Raw genomic sequence first — 20,458 nt, forward strand, 5'->3', positions numbered from 1 at the left:
AGGCGACCGTCCCCAGGCGCCTCCCCTGTAGCTCCGCCTCTGTTGAGAAGTATATTGCTCGCAGTTTTGATGTCAATTCTGTCATAGATGAATTTAATCTATGAAAAAGCGAAGAGCACAACTTAGATTGCATTGAATGTAACTTATTTCTTAGTTAATTCAAAATTTGTTTTATTAGTGTGACAATGCGATGTTAAAAAATGGCCCCCCCCTCGGCAAAAACCCTGGCTCCGCCGCTGAACACAGCCCTGCCGCACTGCAGCGATGGCCAGAGACAGTGGCAACACGACGCGGCACTGTTCCGCCTCTTTTTTTGTTTATTTTTTTCCCTAATTTTTTCTTGGTTGTTCTTATTTCCAAAAGGAAGGAGGCAAGGTCAGCGGTCAAGCTCAAAGTGTGTTGCTCCAACGATCTCTACACACTCTGTGTGTTCGACTCTGAGAAGGCTAACAAGCTGAGACAATCTCTTCTCCAGGTTGGTTTTGGTAGCTGCAATTCTTCCTTAGAAGATTCCCATGGTACTAGAAATAATAAGAATACTTTATGGCCGCACACACATGAATGTTAGTAGCATGATATGCACTAATATATCTACGTATGAACAATTGGAATTTTAGTGTTTGATTTGTTTAAGGATAGTATATTAATTTACAGATTTTTCCTGTCAATTTGTTTGTTTCCCATAAAAAGGGAGCTTCTGTGGACAACTTACAATTTATATGTTTGCCATAATAATGAGGCAGTTTGGTTCTTTATGAATAACACTTGTTAGACTACTACAGGTTTCTTTTTTGTTATATCTCTATTAGACATGACATTGATTTCTATCATTTGAAAATATTGACTATAATAAACATTGATTGTTTTAAAATAATTAGGTTATAATGAACATTAATTCCTAAAATTTCTCTTATCATAAATAGATTTGAATGATTTAATAATGTTGTAATTTTATTCTTCTTTAGGTTACAATGAACACGATCAAAGCTTGAATGTATAATAGGCTAGTAAATAAATTTATAACTGGTGAATATTTTGATGGAGTTGAAGAGTTTGTAAACTTCGTTAAACATTATCCAAATTGTATGGATGGTGACAAGTTACGTTGTCCGTGTAATCATTATAAATGTAAAAATATAATTTTTCATGATGAGACTATTGTAAAAGTACACCTAAGTAAATATAATTTTATTCCAAATTATTACAACTGGTACTGTCATAGAAAATCTTATTTAAAAGAGTCAATTAGACATTTTATTGCTTCGTCATCTGATTTTATTACTCGAGAGGAAATATCTAATCATGATAATGCAATGCAATCAATGATTTATAACGCGATGAGTGCGCTTGATCATTCAAACATAAAAGAAATATTAACACCTACGGTCCAGAAATTATATAATATGTTAAAGGCTAGTGAAAGAAAAGTTTGAGAAAACATTCCTTCTAATCATTCACAACTATCAACTATAGCAAGGTTATTGAATAAAGTAAAACATCATTTCTCATAACAATATTACGATGACATTTGTCAATTGATGTCAGAGTTGCTCTCTACTAATAACATAATAACTGAAACTTCTACAATACAAAGAAATTGATTAGAGGTTTAGGTTTGCCTATAGAAAAAATTGATTATTATATAAATAACTGCATGATCTTTTAGAAAACATATAATAAATTTATTAAATGCAAGATTTGCAACCACCCTCGTTATTGACAGCATAGTCACATGAAAATGTATTACTTCTCATTAACTACTAGACTTCAATGCTTGTATATATCTGCCGCAACAGCAACCCACATGAGGTGACATCATGAGCATATACAAAAGGAGATAAATGTGTCATCCTTGTGACTCCCTTGCATAGAAACATCTTGATATAAAATTTTCTTCCTTTGCAATGGAGTCATGTAATATAAGATTAGGACTTTCAACAGATAAATTTCAACTATTTAGTCAATCAAGACAATAATATTCATCTTGTCCAGTCATATTAATATCATATAACTTACCCCATGGATGTGCATGAAAGACGAATATATGTTTCTTACCGTGCTTATTCCAGATCTAAAGAATTCAAAAGATAAGATAGATGTTTTTTTGTAACTTTATTACCCAACTGAAAGACTTATGGATTGTAAGATTGAAGACTTATGATATTGCAAGTAAAATTAATTTTACCTTACATGGTGCTTTATTATGGATGATTAATGATTTTCTGACATACTCAATGTTGTCAAGATGAAGCATGGGTAGTAAATTAGCATGTTCACATTGCATGACCGAGTCTGATGCATTTACATTACTTTGCAGTGAAAAGATATCTTGGTTTGATAATCATCGTAAATTTTTACCTTTGGAACACCCTTTTAGGCGAAATAATAAAGAGTTCATAAAGAATGAAGTGATCAAAAAACTTTCACCCATAATCAAGTTAAAAGAGAAAATCCTTGAGGAAATAAACAATTATAAATTTGTACTAGTAACTCAGGAGGGTTCAGATGATTTAAATAAATACATTATTAGGGTGTGCAAGTGCGGTGGGAAGAAACGGAGGATATTTTGGGAGTTGTCATATTAAAAATATATGCTCATTTGACATAATTTTAGATATGATGCATATTGAAAAAAAAAATCGATAATATTTTTAATACTATAATGAATGTTCTAGAAAAAACTAAAGACACAACAAAATCATATAAGAAATTAAAAATATTAGTTAATAGACCTAAGTTGCATCAGAATAAAACAACCAATAAATTTTCAAAGATTTGTTATACATTAGGTTAAGAAAATAAATAGGCATTATTTAATTGGTCGAAAGAAATCAAATTCTCTGATGGGATATGCCTCGAATATGGCTCGATGCATAAATATGAACAAATTAAAAATATTTGGAATGAACAGTCATGACTATCACGTATTCATGCAAAGATTTATTCCAATAACTTTCCATGACCTACTTCCTAATAATGTTTGACAAGTAATTACAAAATTGAGTGAAATATTTGACATCAAGGGTTATTATAATGACCGATATGTTTCAATTAAAAATAGGCATTCCTCTTATACTATACAAACTTGAGCGTATATTCCTATCTACCTTTTTGATTCAATGAAATATCTATTAGTTCATTTACCTTATGAGGCATGACTAGCTAGTCCTGTACAGTACAAATAGATGTATCCATTTGAATGATTTTTGAAGAAATTAAAGAATCATATTAGTAACAAAGCAAAAGTTGAGGAGTCAATATGTAATGCTTATTTGGTTGAAGAAGTATCTTCTTTCTACTCATATTATTTTACTGATAATGTGAAAATCAAACATCGCAAGAATATCATGTAGCAAGAACCGATAAATCTAGATATGCTTTCTATTTTCAAGTTTCCTAGTAAGTGAATGGGAGCACTTATATGTTAATGATTAAAATCAAAAAGAATATCATGCAGCAAGAACATATATACTCCTTAACTGTAACGAGGTCAAACCTCATATAAAATGAGTTAACTTTTATATTCAAACATTTATCCCCTTAGGTTTATTTAAAACATAGTTCTTAAAATTTTCCTCCCTGACAGCTTGTACGAACATCTCTAACTACAAAATCCATCAATAGATGTAAGTGAAGTAGATAAAAAGATAAAGACGAAATTTACATCATGGTTTGAAATCTTCGTAAGTTAGAGACTAATTTTTTCCCTTCAAGTGTATTATATAATCGAGAATTAATATCATAACTACTTTTGTAGATAAAGGACCTAAGATCAACAGATAGGCATGATCAAAGAATAAAGGATCTTGCAGTAGGATCTCTTCGTAACATAAGAGTCTATTCTGGTTATTACGTTAATAACTTCAAATTTCACGTGGCACAGCGTGATTCACACACCCTGACTAGTAATTCAGGTATTTACGTAAGAGAATATAGCAACAACACTTACTGAATTTGATTACTATGATAGATTTGACGAAATCATTGAAGTGGAATATCCTAGGTTACCTATAAAAAGGTGTCTTATTCAAATATTCATGATGTGATCCTACTCCAAGAACAAGTACTAGATTACATTTGAACTACAATTTAATTGAAGCAAATAAAATATTCAACAAGTTCGAACCTTTCATTTTCGCAGTACAAGCTGGACAAGCTTTCTATATTACATATCCAACGAAGAGAAAAAGATCTAGTGAATGGTTAGTAGTTTGTCGAATGAAGTCTCGCTCAAAGTTTAAAATATCGAGTCGTATTGAGGTTTCGATCTCAAACCGGAACAATACAATTCAGTACCGTATTGTACTATGCCGGTATAGTTTCAATATTTTTAAAATATAAAATATATTAATTAAAATAAAAAAATTTAATCTAAATATTTAAAATAAAAATAAAAAATAAAATATTTTTTAAAAAAATAATAGAATAATTTTACTAGACTTTAATTAAGTCTATTTAAATTATCCGCAACTATAACTAGGAGTTGATTATTAAAATCTAAGTTAAAAAAAACCAATACCGCGACCACGATTGGGCACACGCAACTGTGGGTGCGCACGACTGCGCGACCGTGGGCGTGCGCAGCCGCACGATTATGGGAGCGCTAGGCCTTGCTACCAGGCCACGCGCGGTCAGGCAACACCTCCGGAGGCGTCGCTAAGTCCACAACGCCTCCGAAGGCATCACCGAACCCAAACGACGTCTCCGAACGGTATCCCGGTTAGAACACCGATGTCGATCCACTAATGGAATTAAATTTTTCACCAGTATCGAGTGAAACGGCTCGAGATTTCAATCCTTGACCTCACTTAATCATAAAAATATCGAACATCATTACTGCCCAAAGTCATGATGCATTTCAAAATAAGGAAGTGGAGATATTCAGTTGATTCACAAATTCAATCCACATCCCAATTACTTATAGATGTAAATGTTACTTAGGAGAAATTAGATTATGGAGAGATATCTAGTAGTGAAAAACTTGATGTGCTAATAAAGTCTAACGATGATGACTTAGAAACTATTAATGATTGTAATGACAATTAAATTCTAAGATTGAAAACTATAGTATACTGAATTTGCCTCACATTTATGTCTTATTGCCAAACAAAATTTCTGAGAACTTCCTTTATACTTGCTTATTTCTGGCACCTGCTTTTTACATTTTTTATGCTTTAACATGGACATGCAGTTACTTACCTATTTCTTATATGTTGTTCAACTAGTTGTGAAGTCTTGTTCACAAATTTCATATTTTCTCAGTTCTTAATATGCTTGCTTTTTTCCATGATACAATGTGATGTGTACAAATTCAACTTATAGTAAATCAAACTAGTTCAACCATAGCGGAGCCAATGATGTGTACTTATTTGTTTATTATTTCAAACATGTATATATTATAATGTTATTTTATAGATATAATAATGTCAAATCCAGTACATAATGGTTAGATTATGCTGACATGTATTGATAGTATTATTAATTCATATTCATATAATTTTGATTTTTTATTTTAGAATATTAAAGATTTTTTTCATACAATTTCACTCCCAATGGTCATAGTGTATCTGCATACATCACAAAAAATTCAAAAAACGTTAATGTACTTCTAGTTGCACATGAAAGCATATAGACCAAGATATGAAAGATTTTTATTATCATAAATTTTTATAAGTATTTAAATATTATTAATGCTGTATAATATTCCTTTATACTAATTGTCTCAATATTGTTGCAAAAAAAAATATACTTGAGAGCCCGAATACGAAGCTGAATTTAAAGCAACATAGAACTTATATTGTCGAAAACAATACAAGGAATTATTATATAAGTGGAAAAAGGAGACAAAGTCATCTCATATACCAGCTGATATTTGGGATGCTTGGAAGAAAATTTAGATTGCTAAAAAATGGCAACACAATTTATTGATTGCTTGAAATAATAAAAATACTAAGATCGCTAGCCCATGTACAAGATCCACAAAACATATGACTGGATCATGATCTATTATAGAACATGCAATATAGATGGTGAGTTTTCATTGATAAACAATTTTGTTTATGCAGGAAGATACATTGCAACAACCGTCTGACTGTTGGGAGTTAGTTCGAAGTACTCATCGACAAAAAGATGACACTTTTGTTGATGCACGATCACAAGCCATAGATATAACTATCTAAACTTTATTATTTGAACATTTAGCAATGGCTAGTGCCATGGAAGGAGAATCAAGAATTGAAATATCAGTTCATGACATTAGAACAGTCAGTGGAGAATCGAGTCAATACAGTAGAAGAACGATTAAATACGGCAGTGGAAGATCGGGTTAATGCGGTAGTAGAAAATCGAGTCAAGATTGTAGTAGAGTAATCGATGCAAGAATTCATGGCTCGTTTTATGCCATCTCAATCATTAATGAGTCCTTGTTTTCCAACACCGCATCCTTTTGATTCCTAAGAGACCCAAGATCCTAGAGCAACTGATAAGTAGCTCATAATAGCAACAGTTCATCTTAGGTTTGTTGACCTCAACTTAGCCTTTTTGTTTATCACTCGTAAAACATGCAAAATGATTTTCTTAAACTAGATACTATATGCAACTCTAATTCCATTACATTTGTTCAAGAAAAATATAGATAAAAGGTCAGCACTTCAAAACTTGGATGCGATAAAGTTTAAGATAGATCATAGTATGTTGATTCCTTCCTGAGCAATTCTTGGATATTTTCCTTCCATGGCTTACATAATTTTTTTTCTTCTCAGCTACTGACTTGTATGATTTTGGCGATGAGAAGGTTTGAAGTATTATTTTTGTTGTCAGGCGTATTCATATTGCATAGAGGAGCATGAACATGACTAATTCTAGTTCACCTCATGCTATGCGTATTACTCTTCCCTTGTATCTGTTTGAAATATTCTGTCAGACAAATATGTGCATTACTTATGGAAATTTGACCTGAATCCTTGTATCTCTACTTTTGAAATATTCTGATCATGTTCCTTAGAGGAGCATGAACATTTTTGCTATCTTACAAATTACTCTGGACCTGAATGTTCTATTTATTGTTTCTAGTGAAGTGCAAGCAGACTTCATGAACATGCCATTTGCTGATGACACTTGATGTAGTCTATGCAATTGAAACAACTTGTCATGCTCCGGATGTGGTATGTAGTTCTATCTACTTCTCTCATTTTTGGAGGCATTCTTATGACTTGTGAATGGTTTTCAATTTGATTTGACAAGGTTGGTTGCTACAAGGAGATCTACAGTGTTAAAGCCTGATCAGTATTTTGCCGCATACGAGCTCAAGAAAGATGGTGTCATATTGTTTTTTATGTTTTTGAACTCTAGTGACTAGCAATGGATAAGCATTTGGTGTAATTTACTAATCTGAATAAATGTTTATATTCATTATTGATGATTTCAATGCTCTTTGATTAGTGTTGGTATTGTAATAGTCTTTGAATGTTAATAAAATTAATTTTGATTAGTTTTTATATTATAATTGTGTACATTTAGATGTTGTTAGTAAATATTAAGGTGTTAATATTGATGATTGATGTTGTTATTGTAAGTATGTATAATTTTTGAAAAAAAAAATATTAAGGTGTATTTATTAAAATTCATAATAAATTTAGCAGCTGATTTTTCATTCGATCACTAAGTTTAGCGACCAATTTTATACACGGTCACTAAGTTTAGCAACCAAATGAAAATTTGGTCACTAAACTTAGCGACCAAATTTATGAAAAATTTATCACTAATTTAGCAATGGAAAATATAGTGACTGAAATTTTCAGTCGCTAAATCGGTCGTTAATTTCGTTAAATCGGTGGATAATTGCCTTTTTCTTGTGGTGTCTTTGACGCAATGGTAAAGTTGCTACATGTGATCTAAAGGTTAAGGATTCAAGTCGTGGAAACAACCTCTTACAATGTAGGATAAAACTGTATACAATAGACTCAATATAGTCTGACCCTTCCCCGGAACTCATTAACAGGAACTTCGTACACCAGACTGTCCTTTTTTTATTATTATTCACTAGTTTATGGTATTAGACAGCTAAACTAGTGAGCAGTTAAACATTAAAAATGAAGTGCTATGGCTAGAACCAACTAACTAGTATAGCTATCTAATTGGAAATTTGATGTAAGTTAGCAAAGGAGATGCAGTTTCCAGGCAAGCATGTGGTGGATGAGAAATTTCAATAGCTACCAGAAACATAATAATTGAACTTCAGAATTTAGAGGAACTAAAATGCATTCTTCTTAGAAAGGACCAAATATAGTTGCAAACCTCGAAAGTTTCAAGAAATAAGCAATGGCAAACTGTCAGCTTTGCCTCCAAAAATCTTGTTATTATCTGCACCATGATGCTTAGATCATCTGTTAAGATGAGAGTCAATAAATACTTTACAACACATTGATACAAAACATAATACATAGAGCAAACAAGCTACTTTAACTGAATACTGCGGTTGACGGCAGCGTACATGGTTCATCGAATATGCTAATATAATTTTGAAAAGATGTCTGAGTAGAATGTTTCTTACTGTGCAAGCTTTGTGCTGTTTGTGGCTGCTTTAACAATTCCAAATGTCTCTCTCTTTCAATCTGTATAACTTGTTGAACCCTCCCATAATAACTAGACCTGAAATAAAATGATAAGAACTAGGACAATTACTTAAACATTTTATTTTTCAGTTTTCAAGTTTAACCAAACATAACAAATGGATAGCATAGAGATAAGAAAAAGATATCCTCACCCTGTACTCCTCTTCTTGGACAATGAAGGGCTACCTTCAGCTGATACATTGAAGGTTTCCTGAAATAAATCTCCCATAGTATGTTGTTTGATACTTTCCATTGGAAAACTTGAGTGATTGTGATTCCATTCCTAGAAAGGGAAGTAAATGGTAAAAAATATTTTGTTTAATATATTATCATACTAAAATTTGTACCTCGTCCTCGCTAGATGTTCCACATCCCATAAACTCAAGGGGATCTTCATTATCAAGAAATCTCGAACCCAAGTTAGAAACAGTTCGCCCAGAATATGGTGTTTTTATTTCTTTTAATCTTGCGTTCTTCAGCAATTTCTGAGCAAAAATTGAAGCAAAATTATTAAAAGATTAAGTCGGACAATTAATACAAATGAAAAATGCAGACCACATCTAAAGCTTCAGTAGCTTGCCCATTTTTTGTCAAATCTTCCAGTAGTTCAGCCATTGATGGCAATGCACCAACTATTTTATCAGGTGCTAACTTGGCAGGCACAACTTTCTGGTGTTGTTTTAGATGCATCATCACATTCTCAGAAGTGTTGTAATCTAGATTGCCATGCTCTCCAAAGCTTTTATATGTTGCTGTAAAAGGGTTTTCATTTTTTTCCATGGAGCAAGATGAGGGTAGTTTTCTTGAATGCAAATCTGAGCGAATAGAAAACTTGGCCTTGGATTTGCTTTTACCACCTATAAGAAAAATTGCGTTTGCTATTTGATTACATCTGCACAAGAAAAAAAAGGTGAAAATTTACAGCAATAGTAAATCATGTAATTACACTATTTATCCATATTCACCATTTACACAATTCCTTGGATTTGAATGAACATAATATGACAATAGAAATTTTTAGATGTCATCGGGAATGCTATAAGCATTTTTCAACAAATATTAGCTAAATTAGCATCGGTTCGACACTGAATTCCAAACCTTAAATTATTAGACATCGAGGTTTTACCTTTAATTATATAAATGTATGCAAGTGGTATCCAGTTTAATCTTACAAGAAACTCAAATATATTGATTTTGATGTTTCTTCAATCTAATTAGACAAAAAACTTGAAACATAAGAGGCAAGAAATATAGTGGGTTAACTCTAAACCTATCATAGCTTAATGTATCGCATAATTCAAACATGGATCATTGTTCATTGAACCAACTTGAGCAAGTTTGGGGGTTGCATCATCTTTTATTAGGCATGTTGCGTAGAGGACAATGTTATCAGACTCAAGAAAGATCAATATAAACCTTTATAATCTAACACCATTAAGGCATGATCATCACTAACTGATTCCAAACCAAATGCCTAGGTCATTCATACAAGTAGCTGCATAACATACAAATGTACTTAGAATAAAAGATCTTTATTTGTACTTAATGTAATTATCATATCATAGAAATTATTGTTGGTCATACTTCAACAAAAATAGAAATAAAAGCATAACATTAGAGTTACATTGTATGAAACAGTTAGTTTATATTCTTCACAGAAAAACTAATTCTGCCCCTTAAGCATATTTATCATTTTAGGTTTACTATCTCCCTATTGCTGTAACATGAGAAAATTTCTCCATGTTGGAAAACATCTCTTCAAAAAATCTAGTATTTAATTATAACAGTTGGTAGCTGTAAAATCATAGCAACAGAAAAGAAACTAGAATTTGCAAAAAAAAATGAGATGCCTACTTCTATAACCTTTTCTTGGTTCGGAGATGCGATTGGTGAATGAGGAACTGCCAGCTTTTTTGTGCAAAGAAGATAACTCCTTGCTTTCCCCCATTATTTCCAACCTTGTGCATTCTCCTTCTTGATTTTTTCTTACAGAACCAACAAGACTTCCTTGAATGCGAGCAGGAGAAGCAACTGACAGCTCTGTGAGAACCATATTCTCCTAATGCATTCCAAGAAAAAAAGAAAATGACACCACATTATCATAAATTATTTAAATAAATCCATAACTAAAATATACCATAGTAAGAAAGTCAGCATGTGGAAATAAGAACCAGAATCAGCACAGAAGTGAACAGATAAAAGATCATCCATAAAACAAAAGGAATCCTTTGCATTTCAAGTGAAAATCATCATTACGATACAACCAGTTAAAGAAGCAAGTTCTCAATCACCAACCGTTTTTACCAATCTCAAAAATGCCACCACATTGCCTAAACAGCATATTCCCTGATTGCATTTCATACATATGGACAAAAAATATATCAATGGTTGCTAAAGCTACCTCATCAGAAATAGATTCACTGCTAGAAACTGCATGATGTTCTTCTCTTAGCTGATTCTGCGTGGCCTCATGGTCTTCATGATTGGTTCTGTGAATTCCATTCTCAGACATCAAAAGTTCCACCTTCTGGATATGGTAATCAAATCACGATATTGGCATGTGAGATAGAAAGAGTTGATAAAAGTAAATTGAAAGATTATTGCCTCAGGTAACATAGAGGAAATTCTCTGCTCATTTATTTCATCAGTATCTTGGAGCTGCCATGAAGTAGAATATAGTCATTGGCTAGTCTTAACAGTTCTTGTCAAATAATAGTATGCTTAGGTTTCTCTTCCCTATTTCCTCGAAAAATAGTAGTCCGCATCAAATAAATAAGACAAAAAATCCAAGAATTCAAATGGATAAAACAGAGAAATAGTATTTATTATTCCTCATGATTAAAACGAGGGTAAGACTCCGTGCAATCATAAGATTTCTACCTTTACTAAGAGAATTAACTCATGAAAGCATCCCCTTTGTCATGCACAGTTAAGGTTAAATAAGATTGACCATCCTCAACCCAACCTTGGATGGAACCAAATGCACAGGAACCACATTTAATAATTGAATCATCATTATTAACTAATCCAACTATTGCATAAACAAATGATGGCAGCTTTATCAAGAATTCTTAGCGCCTTTAGAGGCACAAAGGGGGCCATATGCCCATTTAAGGAGAATTAAAAGAGATCTAAATGTAAACGTAAGGTTCCTCAAGCTCAATCCAAGCCAAGCATGGAATATACCAACATCAAAAAGAAAAAACATGCTAACAGTATAGTTGCAATAAATTCCTACCAGAACAAAAAACCATAACACCATGAAGAACACATAACAGACTGCTATCTAACAAGAAATTATATGTTAAATTGCTAAAATACAGTTTGTGGAACTACCACAAATATCCAATTAATGCCCTTTACTTCAGTTGGCAGCCATTGCTAAGAAGGCATGCGTCTAAATCACTAATCCCGGGTAGCTTCACAGTAGGAACAGTCATGTTATCACACACAAGACTACGGTCTATGAACGTAATTAGATGAAATTTTGACGGAAGTTTAAAATATATATATATATTTCCCCCCTTGAATCATACGAAACCAGTAAAACTTTTACCCAAAAAGTGAGGTCTAGGTCTAAAGTAAACTAAAAGGCAGCGCGAAACATGAACCTTCTTAATCAGGACATATCAGCAGCAAACGGAAAAGTTACCTTGCGACCACAGAAGAGTAGGGATTGGATTCTGCCGGAGAAATTGAAGTCGTAAGTCACCTGATCAGGCTCGTCCTCATCTAGTCACTCGAAAAGAACAAAACTAGATCAAACTTACAAGATACAAAAATCATTGCAGAAAAACCATAAACGATGAGGATCGCTCATAAAGGCATACCCGAAAGACTTTGATCAGAACCTTGTTCCATAGCCCGTTCCTGCCGTGAAAGATCAAAGAAAAGCAGATTATAAAGAAGAGAGGAAAAATGGGAAAAGCGAGGAGGATCTGGAGGAAAGCAAATCATCTCACCTCGCAAGGGTTTTGCTGCCACGTTTGCGATCGCCGGAGTTGAGTTGCGGTCGAAGGTATCGCGGCGAAGAACGGAAGGACTGAATGGAATCGCGCCGTATTGGTTCAGTTTTGGGTTGGTCGGTCGGTGCCCTTTTATTTTGTCAATAATGATTATTTTGAATTTTTAGAATGATTAAAAAAATTATCGTGATCGCATGTTGCAGGTATTACAGAAATATAAAAGATGCTAAAATATTTATACATTTTTAGAAAGTCCCATTTAAATTCGATGAATATCTTAAAAATTAATATTTGAAAAATTATATAAATTATAGATAAATTAAAAATTATCTACTTTCAGAATAATTAGGTAAAATTCAAATATTTAGATTATTAAAAATATTAAATTTATGAATATATATAAATTGTATTTTAAATTTATTTGATAGAAAAAAAATTATCTATCTAATATCAAAAAAATATTAGATTTAGATTTATTATTGATACCGTGAAAATTTGAAAGATTCTAACCAAGTACTTCTTGGATGTTATATGTTGATAGACGAATATTCTTTTATTTATTGTATCAAAATAAAAGAATTGTTTTACTCAAAGTCAACATGAAGTCAGAAGGTATTGATCTAATCCTGATAAGGGTTACTCATTGCTTAAGATGATGAGAGCATAAATAGTAGAATTGTAGTAGATGAATGTATGAAAGTAAGCATGAGAATGAGCATATTTTGTCTTTTGATTATCACCCTTCTTTTATAGTTTTTATCGTGTAATTGTAACTTTTCTGCCATTTAAATTCCCTTTCTAAAATGGTCACCGACCACCATTATTACCTTTCCATTTAACAATGGTCACCTGAAACTTTCGCTCATAATGACCTTTATTAGTTACTTTTATTGTCTTCTGAGCTAAATCAAAATTATGCTTCTCTTTCCAGAGTATTATTCGTCTATGAGTCTGCTTCTCGAATACTCTTTGGGTCTGAACATGTTTTCCAAGCACCTTATGATTTCATCTCCGACTCTCGAGCACCTTCAATTTCTGGATTCAATTCTGGAGCACCTTCGGATTTTGAATTCAATTTCATAGCACCATCTAACTTTGGACCCAACTGTTAAGCATGTTAAGTTTTCCTAGGTTTAGCTTCTTCTTAAACTCACATGTCGAGCCCAACCTCCTCTTTCCTTGTGGGCCCAACTCGACCGGCTCATCCTTGACAATCGCAGATTATTACAAAGTATTATTAGTTGTACCCCTTGCACGAGTCAAACGGTGCGTTGTAAATCGAGTCTGACTGTAGAATCTGAATAACTACGCATTCATCGATCCTTTGTTACCCCTCACAAGGCTACCGACGCAGTTCTGGCTTAGGTTGTTGACTTAGTTCAAACTTATAAATGCTCAACCATGTCCCATCGGGCTTAGGTTGTCGACTCAATTTCGATTTATAAATGTGCAACTAAGTTAAGAATATGGAAGGATGTTGATGCAGCTCAAGTTTTTAAATACTTCAATATCCTCCCCTTAACTCAATAGATATCACACCTCCTCATCTCATCTTCGACACCACAGGTATCATTCATCCACATCTACCTCACCACCATAGATAGAATACTTCCATATCCTCTCCTCGACTTAACAGATATCATACCTCCTTATCTTGTCCTCAACACCACAGACATCATACCTCCTCATCTTTTCCTTGATACCATAGACATCATATCTCCACATCCTCCCCTCAACTCAACAGACACTATACCTCCTCATTTTCCCTTGGAACCATAGGCATCATGCATCCACATTCACCTTGGCACAATAGACATCATACCTCCCATATCTTATGACTCCTTCCACTCAGTTGAATTACCCCACCCTTTTAAATACTTATTGTTAGTCATCAATCTAAAGATCGAGTGTAAAGGAGATATAAAATATGAAAATTCTGAGTTATATGAAATGATCGCACAAGTTCAGAATTAGTAAATTAATGAAGGAAAAAGAAATTCTCCTTATCCTTGAAGTGCTTAGGCTTAACTATGAGATTGTAGGATAGCTCTATCTTGGAGAAGAAATGATACCCTAAGTAATATTTGTTAAAAACATAAATACTCCTATCTTTGAAAATCATATTTCTCTATTAGGATAACCCATAGCTTCTAAAGCATCACCAATTGCAACCATTTAAGCACCGAATATGTTACCTTAATGAAGCCTAAATTTTATCTCATGAATGCCAACATTGTCTTCTAATTGAAATCTCTTGAGTGCAGCATACTCATTTTCCATGGCATCCAAAAGAGTTTCTTCTTTGCTTCCCAACCAAAGCAAAAAAAGTCACCCAGGTAGCTACAAAAATGTCAAAGCTCTTGTTGTAAACAAACTCTTGTTGTGACAATCTTCTAGAATAACTTCATATTATTAAAATCTAAGTAACCAAATGTTTAAGAAATAGGCCTTCCTCTAGCATATTATCGGACAAGAGCAAGTTTTTAGGTAAGAAAAATATGTCTAGTATGTATAAGCTCGTACCATGTCAGTAGGTTCACCTACGTGGTTTAAACATGAATGGGTTGCGCTTCATAGTACTATGGCATCCTGAGCACTGTAGTATCTCAAACACTGTAGCACCTCGAATATTGTAATGTTTCAAGCATTGTAGCAATCGAGTATTGTAGCTTCCCTGAGCACTATAATATTTCGATATTGTAGTATCCCTAATATTGTAGTGTTTCAAGCACTATAGAAATTGAGCATGTATCAGTCAAACACTATAACATCCTGAGCGCTGTACTTTTTTAATACTGGAGTATCCCGATACTTAGCTACAAGTTATTCTGTTCACTCGACCACCCGACTCCAACAACACTCATCATTACTACAACACTTTTCCTTCCTAAGTCACCCCTGCATTGTTACCGTGATTCTGGACAACAAATAAGTTGCAAGATTCCACCTAATGAATATCAAACATCGTCACAAGAAGCTATTGACATGTGAGCCTTTAATTTTCATCTGGTCCTTGGAAAAAAAACCTTATATTTCCTTCGTGAAACATCAAGTATCAATGTTAAGAGCATCTGAGTCATCTCACTGTGCATTGGCATCAATGATGCCAAGTAAAAGTTCGCCACGATAAGGGACTTGGCAGAGGTAGCAACGACCATATGGAAAAGGGGAGAAATTGCCAAACACATCAAAAATTCAAAAATAGCAACATCCATGGCTAGGAGAGGTACAAGCAACCCCATACTCTCCAACTATATCATATTTATAAAAAAATCACAAATCCAACAAAATTAGTGGTGAAGCAATCAAAATGCAAATGTGTGAGGAGATAACATCTCGGGCTGCTCTTGAACAATCACCCAAGTAGTGATGGCTACAACAACACTCAAACCGTCTAGGCGGAGGTGATAGTTACTTGCGAAAGAGGCAATAATTACATGTTGTGGAAGAGGCAATAGTTACGATCGTGGATAAAGAGAGGAACGACCTCAAGTAGGACTTTGAGTTCACGTTCCGTTTTGAATTTCCCATTCATCCGATGAGATGTGTGGTCGTCCTTCTCCCTCTATCTCAATGTCAATGTCTTAGCTTTAGTTTCCCACAAATGGTACCAATTATGATACGACAAAAATTTAAAAGCTCCCAACCAAGTAATTCTTAGATGTTGATGGTCGAATGCTCCTTCTGTTTGCATATCAAGATAAAAAACTTTCCTGGCCAAAGTCAATACAAAGTCAAAGGTTATCAGTCTAGTCACGACAAGAGCCCTCCGATGCTTAAGTAAGATGATGAGAGCAGAAAATAGTAGAATTACAGTAGATGAATATATGAAAGTGAACATACCCTGTCTTATGATTATTGCCCTTCTTTTTATAGCTTTTATGCGTAACGATAACTTTTATGTCATTTAAATTCTCCTTCTATAACGATCACCAACCACTATTATTACCTTTCCTTTAAATCAAACTTATGCTTATCTTTCCAGAGTACTATTCAGCTTTGAGATCGCCTCCCGAACATGTTTTCAGAGCACCTTATATTCCGTCTCCAACTCCCAAGCACCATCAGATTCTAGATCTAATTCTAGAGCCTTCTGATTCTAAATCCAATTTTAGAGCACTATTTAACTCTGGACCCAACTACTAATCATGTTAAGTTTTCCTGTGCTTACCTTCTTATTAAACCCACTTTCCTAGCCTAAACTCCTCTTTCCTTATGGGTCCAACTTGTTATATTTGAAAGTTATTCTAAGACAATTGTCTTATAGTTATACTATTTATTAGATAAATAGTAATTCACTATTTGAGTGCACATTCTTTATGTATTTGATTGAATCTTAAACTCATTTACTGAATGTCCACAATACGATTCATAGCATGAGAGAATTTGTGATTGGATCACAACTAGTGAACATTTCTACATGTGCAATTATAAATGTATTGAAATTATCTCTAGTCGATGAATTGATGAGCACGGACGTCATCGATTCTGTTGAGACTAGTACATTTTAAACTCCTTAGTTTACCAAGTAGCTGTTCTCACTGGCTGGAGACATTGAATGTTAAGAGTTAAACATGGATGATAGTTAAAGGTAACTAGTTCATTGGAGTAACTTGCTATGAGACTTCATATAATTCTATGCATATATCAATGAAGATCTCAATGCAGCTTAAGTGTGAGTTTCCTTTAACTTACTGTATTCAACTCACCTTGGTCATGGAGGCTTATACTTTGATATTTTAAGCAAACATCTCCGAGGAGGTGTGGATCCAAGATGATTGGGTATAAGTCGAAGTATCCGAAGGTGTTTGGATAGCCCACGGAGGATTCACCTCTCCTTTGAAAAAGGAGATGTATATCCTGCGACCACTTGTCAGGATTGTTACTAGAAGTCTTTGGCCAAAGCATCGCATGTCAAGAGTATAATACTCTTGGACACATGTATAAGTAACTTAAATCCACATGACAAAAAAAAAGCTTGGGTTAGATGTGACATAGTCAGCTTAGCTGGAACTGACACAAATAGGTCATGTCTTAAACTAAACGGGCATAAGATGGTGAAAGGAATGAGACACATCTCATTATAGCTGCTAAAGGATTTAGAAATAGTTTTGAAATCAATCATTGATTTTCTGATTAATTGGGGATTATGATGTACTAATAGGTGTCACTCATGATCGTTCCGTAATTAATGGTTAATTATAGACGACCAACATAGCTAAAAACCTATTGAGTCACACGTACTATAAGTTTCTCTGAAAAACTTAAAATGAGTTTGAGAATTATATTATCAAAACGAGAGAAATAAAGTCTAGATGGATGAGACAAATGACAAAAATGATGAACTTTATCTTACGAAGATGAAACAAACCAAATTAGTTTGATTCCAATGGAAGAGATATTGGCAAATCAGAAGTGATGATGGGCTTCGTCTTATGAAGACGAAATGAATAAAATTGGTTTGGTTCAAATCGAAGGTGTTTTGGTTATTGAACCAAACGATTTGATTTTAAACCAAATTGAATCGACTTAATTTGATCTTGAACCAAATTTAAGTTAATCAGCATACAGGATTTGGATTGGATCCAAATCTAATAAAATGTTATATATGATATAATATTAGAATAGGAATGAACGGTTTAGATTAAATCCTAAACCGTTTGTGTGGACAACCACCTTCCTAATCGCGCGATGTCGTCCCCTATTTCTTGCGAACGCCGTCGGCCTTCCTTCGATCACGATGAGAGAAGCTTCAACTGGCCGTCGTCCCTTGCTTTCCAATTGTGCAAGCATCGCCGGCCTAGCTTTCTGATCGCCTAGACAACTGCCTTCCTGATCGCGCGGCAGCTTGGCGTCACCGATCGATCAGGAGTGAAGATAAGATATTGTGATTTCTCCCGAATAAAATTGTGAGCCACCTTCTCTTTGCGATCAGCTCCCTCCCTGTAAAGGCTCGTCACCAGCCGGAAAAACAAGCAAAAGTTGTGTGCCACCTAATTCGGTTTTCTCTCGATCGGCTTCTTCGCTGGTCCGTTGGAGGAGAGGGAAAACCCTAGCTAGCATTGGATGTCACCGCTCCTTCCTCTCCTTGATCAGAAAAACCCAAGCACCAGTCCAACGTTGAATCTTGGACGTTGGCAGCTTCGTTATCCTGCAATCACTCATCGGAGAACAGACCTAGTGCTGCCTACTTTCGTGCTTCTTCCGATGAACCGCCAGAGCATGTCTCCCATGACTGACGACTTGAGAAGCCGCTAGAGCAGCTAGTGAGGCTACCAACCTTGGACTTGTTGTTGGAGTCGCTGCCAGGTTTATAGTTAGAATTTGCTATTGGAAGTTGGTTCGCTGCCGGAAGTTGGTTTATCGTCGGAAGTTTATGAAACTTTTGAAAATTATTTCATCTTCGTCAGAAATATTCGACTGTTTGCCCTTATCGGCGGTCAAAGATTGACTACCAAAAATTACACTAGGAATAGGATTGTTAATGATAAGTAGAAAGCCTCCAAAAACAGTTGCGACAAGTGTTGTTGCACATTTTCAATATTAGGGTTTTTCTCTTGAATCGATCATTGTCGATCGTTGGCTAGTACCAAAGACAGTGACACAACTTGTGGCTTCGAAAGTCATCCAGACGAGAGCTTGGAGTGGATCACCAGTAAAGGCAAAGTTTTGACAGAGCCACTCGATTGATTTAGGTCAAGTGGGAGTCAGTTATATTTGAGAGGTGTCCTAAGGCAATCGTCTTACAGTTATACTATTTATTGGATAAATAGAAATTTATTATTTAAGTGAACATTTATCATGTGTTTTGATTGAATCTTAAACTTATTTACTAAATGCCCGTAATATGATTCATAGCATGAGAGAATTTGTGATTGGATCACAATTTGTGAGCATTTCTACATGTGCAATTATGAAATGTATTAAAATTATCCATAGTCAATTAATTGATGAACGTGGACGCCATTAATTCTGTTGAGACTAGCACATTTTAAACTCTTTGGTTTACCAAACAGTTGTTCTCACTGGCTGGAGACATTGGATGTTGAGAATTAAACATAAATGTTAGTTAAAAGTTAACTAGTTCATTGGAGTAACTTGCCATAAGACTTTATATGGTTCTATGCATATGTCAATGAAGATCTTAGTACAATTTAAGTGTGAGTTTCCTTTGACTTGTGGTATTCAAGTCACTTTGGTAATAAAGGCTTATACTTTGACATCTTAAGCAAACATCTTCAAGGAGATGTGGATCTGGGATGATTGGGTATAAGTGAAGTGCACGAAGGTGTTTGAATTAATAGCCCACAGAGGATTCACTACTCTTTGTAAAAAAAGGCATATACCCTATGGTCGCTTGTTAGGATTGTTACTAAAATTCTTTGGCCAAAGCATCACATGTCAAGAGTATGATACTCTTAGACACATATACGAGTAACTTAAATCTACAGGATAAGAAAGCAAGTTTGGGCTAAGTGTGACGTAGTCAGCCTAGTGGGGACTGACACATATAGATCATGTCCTGAATTAAGCGGGTATAAGATAGTGAAAGGAATGAGACACGTTTCATTGTAGCTGCTAAAGGGTTTAGAAATGATTCTAGAATCAATCGTTGATTTTTCAGTCAATTGGAAATCATGATGTACAATTAGGTGTCACTCATGATCGTTTCGCAAAATAATAGTTAATTACGGACGACCAACATAACCAGGAACCTATTGGGTCACGCGCACTACAAGTTTCTTTAAAAAACTTAAAACGAGTTTGAGAATTGGATTCTAAAAATGAGAGAAATAAAGTATGGTTAAACTGGATAAAGGCAAAATGATTAACTTCATCTAATAAAGACGAAATGAACTAAATTAGTTTGGTTCTAAAGAT

The 20,458-nt window shown here is 34.2% G+C and overlaps 1 protein-coding gene across 3 annotated transcripts; it reads right to left on the reverse strand.

The window, feature by feature from the left end:
• Positions 1-8,295: 8,295 nt before the first annotated feature.
• On the reverse strand, positions 8,296-12,659 carry LOC141847865 (uncharacterized; the record flags this gene model as incomplete). 3 transcript variants are annotated; one of them, XM_074735964.1, is given in 11 exon segments in its annotated part: positions 8,296-8,384; positions 8,552-8,649; positions 8,765-8,895; positions 8,960-9,097; positions 9,168-9,469; positions 10,476-10,671; positions 11,014-11,139; positions 11,217-11,270; positions 12,265-12,344; positions 12,443-12,482; positions 12,575-12,659. In XM_074735964.1, coding segments are annotated over 10 exon segments (1,245 nt in total), but the record flags the coding sequence as incomplete, so codon positions are not given.
• Between the last annotated feature and the right edge of the window lie 7,799 nt (positions 12,660-20,458).

This window comes from Curcuma longa, chromosome 1, assembly GCF_044706935.1.
Source record: "Curcuma longa cultivar G26 ecotype Majalengka, Jawa Barat chromosome 1, ITB_CL_G26_1.1, whole genome shotgun sequence".
In the NCBI taxonomy this organism is placed as follows: Eukaryota; Viridiplantae; Streptophyta; class Magnoliopsida; order Zingiberales; family Zingiberaceae; genus Curcuma; species Curcuma longa.